The 8,493-nt window shown below is 61.7% G+C and overlaps 2 protein-coding genes across 3 annotated transcripts; one reads left to right on the top strand and one right to left on the bottom strand.

The window, feature by feature from the left end:
* Positions 1-698: 698 nt before the first annotated feature.
* Positions 699-4,292, bottom strand: NOC4L (nucleolar complex associated 4 homolog). 2 transcript variants are annotated; one of them, XM_049769221.1, is made up of 15 exons: positions 4,150-4,292; positions 3,932-4,052; positions 3,442-3,558; positions 3,230-3,291; positions 3,002-3,151; positions 2,803-2,902; positions 2,681-2,715; positions 2,538-2,588; positions 2,353-2,464; positions 2,143-2,203; positions 1,908-2,018; positions 1,663-1,823; positions 1,495-1,577; positions 1,296-1,409; positions 699-1,215 (listed from the first exon to the last, which is right to left on the bottom strand). In XM_049769221.1, the coding sequence occupies exons 1-15, from the start codon at positions 4,264-4,266 to the stop codon at positions 1,099-1,101; spliced, it is 1,512 nt and encodes a 503-aa protein (XP_049625178.1). In that variant the 5' UTR covers positions 4,267-4,292; the 3' UTR covers positions 699-1,098. The 2 variants fall into 2 exon arrangements, with proteins under 2 accessions (XP_049625178.1, XP_049625177.1); XM_049769220.1 differs by having other exon boundaries at positions 3,230-3,337; positions 3,452-3,558.
* Positions 4,293-4,503: 211 nt separating this feature from the next.
* On the top strand, positions 4,504-7,708 carry DDX51 (DEAD-box helicase 51). The gene is made up of 14 exons (XM_049769216.1): positions 4,504-4,970; positions 5,157-5,307; positions 5,395-5,540; positions 5,637-5,708; positions 5,777-5,883; positions 5,953-6,061; positions 6,139-6,284; positions 6,367-6,559; positions 6,636-6,751; positions 6,831-6,947; positions 7,034-7,135; positions 7,229-7,292; positions 7,370-7,504; positions 7,584-7,708. The coding sequence occupies exons 1-14, from the start codon at positions 4,527-4,529 to the stop codon at positions 7,608-7,610; spliced, it is 1,929 nt and encodes a 642-aa protein (XP_049625173.1). The 5' UTR covers positions 4,504-4,526; the 3' UTR covers positions 7,611-7,708.
* Positions 7,709-8,493: the final 785 nt, after the last annotated feature.

The raw sequence follows: 8,493 nt of genomic DNA, 5'->3' as shown, positions 1-8,493 counted from the left end.
AGGTAAAGGACGCCCAGGTCTTGGGGAGGGGCTGAATTTAATTTTGGGGCCTTCAGGCACTGGTTAGTAAATTAGGGACCTGGAAAGGCCCGATTGCAGTTTCAGCAAGGTCATGAGGTGGCGCTGCTGAGAACTTTCTGGCACCACTTCCAGGGCTTGAATTCCTTTTTTCTTTTCTTTTCTTTGGGGGGGGGGGGGTCCCACACCGGCTGTGCTCAGGGGTTACTCCAGGCTATCTGCTCAGAAATAGCTCCTGGCAGGCACAGGGAACCAACCATATGGGGACGCTGGGATTCGAACCAACCACCTTAGGTCCTGGGTCAGCTGCTTGCAAGGCAAACACCGCTGTGATATCTCTCCAGCTCTGGGCTTGAATTCCTGGACCCACCTGTGGACGTGTAGACACCAAACCCTCAACCCTATGGCAAGGGGTGCATTTCCCACTTGCACGTCTGCTGAGGGGCCCTTCCACACTGCTTTTTTATCTGCCATCCAAGCATTTCTCAGCATTCTGGACAGCCAGAGTAAGGGCAGTGGGGGCACATGGCCAACCTGGGTTTGATCCCGGCACCACATACGAGTTCCCAAGCCTGCCAGGAGTAACCCCTGAGCACTACTGTAGCCCAGAAACCAAAGAAACAGCAAACACTATCCTGGCCTTAAGCAGCAAAGGTCCAAACAAACAATGAAACCTCTATTTCCCCATTTACAGCTGGGCTCTTGAAGGCTGGAAACTGGAGTACCAGCCCCCTCTCCTCTGCTGGTAAAGAGCTGTGGGCCAAGGGCAGACTCTGTCTCACAAAACATGGTCAGGGCGGGTCTTGATGGATGTCACCGCCCAGAGCTCGAGCTGCTCTGAGCTGGACTTATCTTGAGAATGATATCATAGGCTGGAAGCAGCTGGGTGTGGGGAAGGGTTCCAGATGTGAGTGACAAGGTGGCCTGTGTCCCCTGGGCAGGCTCCACTGGCAGCATTTGGCCCCATACCATGTCCGCCTGGGGAAGCCTCTGGTTGAGCCAAAGCAGAGATCAGGGGCTGCAGGCTGATGGGGCATCCGGAGCTAGGACTGGAACAATGATGCGGAGGTGGGGGCCGCGTCAGTCGAGCGTGAAGAATTGGGCGCAGAGCTGGTCCTTGCGGCCCAGCAGGCCCTGGGATGGGAGATACTCCAACGGGACTGACTTCGGTGCTTTCTTCAGTTCTCGCTCAAAGATCTGGAGGGACCGAGAGGTGGAGCTGCCACCACTGGCTCCAAGCCCCTTTGACCCCTCGCCCACTATATCCTTTGCCTTACCTCGAAGGCACTGAGCTCCAGCAGTGGCGCGATGCTGACCTCGGGCACTGCTAGGGCCTGGTTTATGGTACTGGCAGCTGTGGCTACATCGGGGTGATAGTGCTGCTGCAGTGTCTGGGGAGGGAGGGCCAAGGTGAGGGTCAGCAGTGCCTCCCAGTGCAAACCCAGGACCCCCAGAACCACCACAGGGTGGCCCTACCTGCAGCTCCCACAGGGAACTTTCCAGGGCTCGGCTCTTGGCTGGGTCCTCCTCTTGGGGGTCATAGGGGTCAGCGTCCAGCTCTAAGAGAGACCTTGACCGTCTGTGGCTGCTCGTGCCTCCCCTTGTGGGCTCGTGGGTGGGTGGGGGAATCTCCCCAGGACTCACGGGGGCCATGTGGGCGGTGCACCAGGACGCGGCAGGCTGGGTGGCGGCGCAGCAGGTTACAGATGAAGGGCAGGACCATAAGCAGGGCCTCAGGGGGCGCCGTCAGGGCCAGGCGGGCCAGGCGCTTGGCAAAGGCTGCCACCAGGTAGGCAGGCAGGTGGCTGGGCAGGGTGGAATGGGGCAGGGCTGAGTGTCAGGGCACAGGGAGAGGCCGGACCGTTCCCTGCCCTTCCACTCCAACTCACGAGGATGACAGAAATAGGTCTGCCAGGTGGAAGAAGCGGGCACGGTACTTGACATGGAAGACGGATGGGTCCAGGAGACCGTAGAGTTTCCGGTAGAAGTCAGGGTACTCTCTGGGGGACGGGAAGCATCAGTGACTGCTCCTGAGCCTCCCCAGGGGACCCAGGAAGCAGGGACATGCAGGTGGGCAGGCAAAAGGGACAGCTGGGAGTCCTGGGGGTCTCAGGGAACACTCACAAGTTGTGATCGTGGATCAGGACAAAAAGTCCATTGAGAGCCAAGAGGCTGATGGCACCTCCTGCAGGACAGCGGATGTGGGTGTCAGTGTCAGTGTGTGAGTGCAGTGGATGTGAGCCAAAGATTAGGTATGAGTGTGAGTGAACCCAGTAGCTCTGGAGTAGTGCGTGTTCCCCCAGTGCTCCCCCACTACCCTGGTTCCCCACCCACCTGCGTCATAAGCACGCGTGAGGAAGTCGATCATGAGGCTGGGCTGGGCCAGGCCAGGCAGGATGGCATCGTGCATCATCACCAGAACCTTCTTGCAGAGGCTCAGGGGCAACTGGGGCAGGGCAGCAGGTCAGCAAGAGCCAGGCCCACCCTAGGATGGACCATCCCAGTGGGCGCAGCTGTACCTTGTGCTTGAGGAAGCTGAGCCACATGTGCTGGAAGGCCTTCCGGTGTTCCTGGGGGATAAGGCATGGCTATAGGACCTCTGGAGAAGAGTGGGAGGCTGCAGGGACCCTCCCCTTGCCTCCATCCCACCACCAAGTCTCACCTTTAGGTGAACAACCTTCCACTTTTCTGAGGGCTCTGAGGAAGAGAGGGAGGAGAAGGAGGAGTGTGTCACCTGGGCCCACCCAGCACTCCTGTGCTGTGGGATCCCCGCTTGGCACTCACCTGTGTGGGGCACGTAGAGGTTGACTTGGGTGCTCTCCTGGCGTGGCAGGCTCACGGAAGACAGCAGTGCGAAGACATTGTTCCAGAAAGCGAGCGGCACCTGCAGGAGCCCAGCTAAGCCTCTGCTGCCTGTCCCACCCCACCAGGGCTCCCCGCCTCCCACCACCCCACCCCCCATCCTGAGGGATGCCCCTCTCACTGTGGGGTGCCCATCAGTAGCCCTGGCCACTGCTTCCTTGGCCGCCTGCATGGTGTGGTAGCGGATGTCGTCATACTCCAGGTAGGACCGGAAGTGGGACAGGAGCAGTGTGCGGTCCTCTTCAGGTGACAGCAGGCCCCGCACCACCGACTGGGCACAGGGAAAGACGAGGCTGAGCCAGAGTCAGTGTGGCAGAGATGGTGCTGCCAGCCACTGCCCTGGCCTCACCTTGAGTAGCTCCCGAGGGAACAGGTAGCTCCCTTCCCACTTGGGCTTCTCCAGCGGGTGCGCTCCTTCCAGCCGCACAAAGTCCATGAGCACAGTGAGGGCGGACTCCTGTGGTGGGGTGGGTTCTACTGAGTCCCTGCCCAGAGCAACCAAGAGTGCCCCCAGCAGATGAATAGAGTAGCCCAAGACCAAAGGCCAGGAGCAGGCCCCACACTCACTCACCTTGACCTGAAAGGAGGGGTGGGCCAGAAGCTCCCCCAGGCGGGTACAGCAGCTTTGGTAACGGTGTCTCATCCACACTTTGTACTTCCGGGTGGCCCCCTGGGAACCTGGGGGTGGGTGGGAGCAGATAAACGGGCAGAGGGAGGCAGGAGCTTGCTCCAGAGACAGCTTCTGGGCCTCGATTTGCCACAGGGCTGTCTGATCTGATGTCCCCAAGGTGACATCTGGAAGCCCCCTCCGGCTTGGGGTACCCGCTGCAGGGGCGGAAAGGGTCGGGCAAGCGACTACGCCACCAGTTCCACTCCCAAAGCCTTGGGCTTGATCCGCTACGGGGAGCACCGAGTGGAGGGAACGAACGAGCCCCGCTTAACCTGTCCTGGAGACTTTTCCGTCTGCTTTCGCCACGACCAAGCCCCGACCCCACCCGGCAAGCGACGGGGTTGCCAAAGCCTCCCCCCCTGCGACCCCACGGCGGCTCACCTGCCAGGACCATCTCCTCGGGGGGCAGCTGGCCCACGAACAGCTCCCCGCGCTGCAGCAGGGCCCCGAAAAGCCGTCTGCAGGCGCGCACCGCTTCCTGGATGTCCTCGGGGCGCTCCGACTGCGGGAAGCCGGGGCAGGGCGCGGCTCGAACGGGGCGGGACCCGCGGCCCCACAGACCCCCTTGCCTTCCCCTCCGCCTCCTCCGCCGGCCTCACCTGGAGCACGGCCAGGATGTCGAACACGGCGTTGGCCTCGGCGCGGCTCGCCAGCACCGCCTCCAGCAGGCGGCCCAGCGCTCGGCGCGCGTCCTCGGGGCCCGGAGCCTCCTTCATGCTGCCGAAGATCCCTCGTGGACAAGCTGCAGTCGCCCCGGCGCGCCGCTGACGTCACGCGCCGCGACGGGAAGTTGCCGTCGCCCGGCGCACAATTGACGTCACGCCCGCGCCGACCAGGAAGCCATCGCTGCGGCCGCCCGGCGCGTGGCTGACGTCACTTCCGCCCCCGAGCCAGCCTCTTCCGCCCGGCGCCTTCGCTGGCTTCCCTGCCCGCGCGTGCGTCATCAGGGCGCGCCGCGAGCGAGTGTCCGGCCGGCATGGCGCTCTTCCATGTAGCGCGGTACCGGGGCACCGAGCGGGCCGGGCCGGAGACCGCGGCGGCGGAGGTGGGAGCGGAGTCCCGGGCCCGCACGCTGCTGGAGCGGCTGCAGAGCCGGGCCCGAGAGCGGCAGCAGCAGCGGCGGCAGCAAGAGGAGCAACAGCAGCAGCAGGAGCAGCAGCGAGAGTCCGAGCAGGCCGCGGAGCCGGCGGGGAGGCGGCGGCGGCGGCCACGCCGGTCTCGGGGGCGCGTGAGCAGCCAGGCGAGCCCGCAGGAGCCGGCCAGCAAGCGGCGGAAGGAGGACGGCGGGCCCGGGACTGACGCGGTAGACGGTGTAGCAGCCACAGCCACAGCCGCAGCGGCTCGGCCCCCCGATGAGCCCCCCGAGACCCCCGCGCCCGCTCCCCTGCTCGGGGACTTCCGGAGGATCAAGACCCCGAAGGTGAGCGGGCTGGGGATCAACGAGCCCCCTGCATGGCGCGTGAGCCAACCAGCCGCCTAAACATGGGCTGCTCACGACGACTCACGCCCCCGGAATGCTCAGGTGCCCCTTGATCCTCCCTGGCAGAGCTGGGCCTGGCACAGCTCTTGCCTTTCCCTGCTCTGCACTCTCCCCCTCCTGGTGCAGGTGCAGCCGTTTCTGCCAACCTGGCTGAGTGAGCCCAGCTGCGTGGGGAGGAGCGTCACGGAGCACCTCGTGCCCCTGGAGGCCCTCCCTGAAGTCCACCCCGAGCTGCAGAGGAAGCTTCGTGACCAAGGCATCTCGGCCTACTTCCCAGGTACCAGCTACTGGCCCTGTCAAGAGCTCAGGCCTCAGCTCTCAGGTGAGGGTCTCTCGTCCTGACTCTGGGTTCCTCCCCCTGCAGTCCAAGCAACGGTGATCCCTACCCTCCTGCACAGCGTGGCCAACGGGTTTCTGGTGGGCCGCGGTGGCTTCCGGCCCAGCGATCTATGTGTGTCGGCGCCCACAGGCAGCGGAAAGACACTAGCTTTTGTCATCCCCGTGGTGCAGGTGCGTGTTTTCACCTGTTGCACCCACCCCAACCCTTGCTTGTCTCCTGCCTGGAAAGACCCTGTCCTGACCACTTCTTCCCTCCCCTCCTTGCAGGCACTGCTTAGCCGGGTTGTGTGCCGCATTCGTGCCCTGGTGGTGCTGCCCACCAAGGAGCTGGCACAGCAGGTACAGGCAACATCGGTGTGGGGTGAGGACGGGGGTGGGGGCTGGGCCCTGAGTTGCCTCTTCTCCAGGTGAGCAAAGTCTTCAACATCTATACAGATGCCACCCCACTGCGGGTGGCCCTGGTCACGGGCCAGAGGGCGCTGGCCAAGGAGCAGGAGAGCCTGGTTCAGAAAACGTAGGTGTCCATACCCTGGATGGGGTGGGGGTCCCTCTGGGGGCCTGCTGAGCACATGCTGCTTTGTAGAGTTGACGGCTTCCGCTGCCTGGCTGACATTGTGGTGGCTACCCCTGGTCGCTTGGTGGACCACATCGACCAGACCCCAGGCTTCAGCCTCCAGCACCTCCGTTTCCTGGTAGGTGAGGTGAGCTGGGCTGGGGTCAGGGCTGGGCTAAGCTAGATCTTCCTTCACACCCACCCTGGCCTCCCAAGGTCATCGATGAAGCGGACCGGATGATGGACAGCATGCATCAGTCCTGGCTGCCGAGGGTGGTGGCAGCTGCCTTCCCAAGTGGGGGCTCTGCAGACACACTGGGTCTGGTGCAGCGTAAGCAGTCTCAGGCCCTGACTGCTGCCAGGTATAGGCTTCTTCCCTTCCTGTGTCCTGCTCCCTGATCCCCTTTCTCTCCATGTCCCTGACTGTTTCCCCATCTGCTTCAGCACTTGTCAACCCCAGATGCCATTGCAGAAACTGCTTTTCTCCGCCACTCTGACCCAGAATCCAGAAAAGCTGCAGCAACTTGATCTCTACCATCCTCGGCTCTTCTCGGCGGGGCTGGTGCACAGTGACCCCAAAGACCCTAATGGGGATGGGGACCAAGGGGGGAAGTATGCCTTCCCCGCAGGCCTGACGGTGAGGCCACCCCTGGGTGTGGGCCAGGAATGCGGGGGGGGGGGGGGGGTAGGTGGTGGCCAACCCCGGCCTCCAGCATCATTATGTGTCCTGCAGGTTGCGCTTCAAGCCTCTGGTTCTGCTGCACCTGCTTCGGAGCTGGGACCTCTCCAGGGTGCTCTGTTTCACCAATTCCCGAGAGAACGCCCACCGGTGAGGCCCTGGCTGGGGGTAGAGGGGTGGGTCCCTGGTCTGGCCTCATACACTTAGCCCATCTTCCCTGGCCCTCTAGGCTCTTCCTGCTTATCCAATCTTTTGGGGGGACAACGGTGGCTGAGTTCTCTTCCCGTTACGGGCCTGGCCAGAGGAGAACCATCCTGAAACAGTTTGAACAGGGCAAGATCCAGCTGTAAGTGTGGGGTGGGGCCAGGCAGGGCCAAGGGGCAGGGCCTGGCTGGGGCCAGGTCCCATGGTCCTCCGGGTTTCCACCCCCAGACTCATCAGCACTGATGCTACAGCCCGTGGCATCGATGTGGAGGGGGTGCAGATGGTGGTCAACTACGATGCCCCTCAGTACTTGCGGACCTACGTGCACCGGTGAGGGCTAGCCCAGCAGCTGCCATGGGCAGGAGGGCAGGCAGGCGAGTGGCATGCACGTGACATATACCTGGACACTGTTCTTGCTTCCAGGGTGGGGAGAACAGCTCGCGCGGGCAAGAGAGGCCAGGCCTTCACGCTGCTACTCAGAGTGCAGGTGAGGACCAGGGGCACACTGCTGGGGGGCAGCGCGGGGCCTAGTGCGGGGCTCCCACCCACCATGGCCTCCCGCAGGAGAGGAAGTTCCTTCGGATGTTGGCTGAGGCTGGGCTGCCCCAGCTGCAGCGGCACGAGACCTCAACTAATGACCTGCAGTTACTGGTCCCACAATATGAAGAAGCTCTGGCACAGCTGGAGTTGGCTGTCAAGGTGAGGGCTGCAAGTTGGGGTGTGTGGGCCGGGAAGTTGCTTCCCGGAGCCTGGAGCTGAGCCCCTCTTCTCTCTGCAGGAAGAGCGAGCCCAGAAGGCGGCTTAGGCAGCACTTCGGGGGACAGCTAAGGGGGCACAGCAGACCCTCTGAGTCCTGAGACTCCCTCCTGCTGTTGGGCTGGAGAAAGGCCTCGGGTTGGGAACTCTTTTTCACGATCGTGCCCTGTTTCCTCCAGCATAAAGTCCTCACAGCCAACGCTCATAAATGGAATAAGAAACACTAGTTTCCTGTGGAGACACACAACCAGGAAGTCTACAAAATGGTCATTTTATTACACTTTTGACTTGTTAGCTATCAGTGCGCTTCAAAACCTTACTATTCAAGTACAAATGATTGTTTACAAAGTATTTACAGTTTTCTGGTTCCTCTATACTTTAAAACAACAGCTGCTTACAACAGGAAACAAAAATACTAGAGTGGGAGGGAGGAGGCGTGGCAGCCTGGTGCAGTCCATTTCACGGTGGCCAGGCCCAGTCAAGCCACGTGACTCATTGTGCCTTCAGTCCTGACAGCAACACACTGGAGCTGCTGTGGCCACGTCCAAACTTGGACACGGTGGGAGGAGGGTGCAGACGGAGGCGGCTCTGCTATGAACTGTTACCAGGAGTGACACAGGAAATACTTTTCTTTCACGTTTTCATTAGGGACTCGCTCAAGAACCACTTCTTTCCCACGAAGGAGCTATATATCAAGATCTAGAACCCTTTTCTAGATTCTGGAAGCATCAGGGATGTCTGTTCAGGGTCTGTGGCCTTGTCTAGTGCCACTGTCTAGGCTATTGTGAAAGACACATTCAAAGAGGCGTAGGGTGGTTCAGGGCACAGACTTGCATGTGGAGTGCCAGTAGAAGCAGGGGAGCTACAGTGACTCAAAGGATGGGAAAGGTCCCTGTCTCCTCACTGCTTGTTCTTGAAGCCCTCACACTAGC

The sequence above is a fragment of the Suncus etruscus genome, chromosome 2, assembly GCF_024139225.1.
Source record: "Suncus etruscus isolate mSunEtr1 chromosome 2, mSunEtr1.pri.cur, whole genome shotgun sequence".
Lineage (NCBI taxonomy): Eukaryota > Metazoa > Chordata > Mammalia > Eulipotyphla > Soricidae > Suncus > Suncus etruscus.
This window is presented reverse-complemented; position numbering and strand designations above follow the sequence as displayed.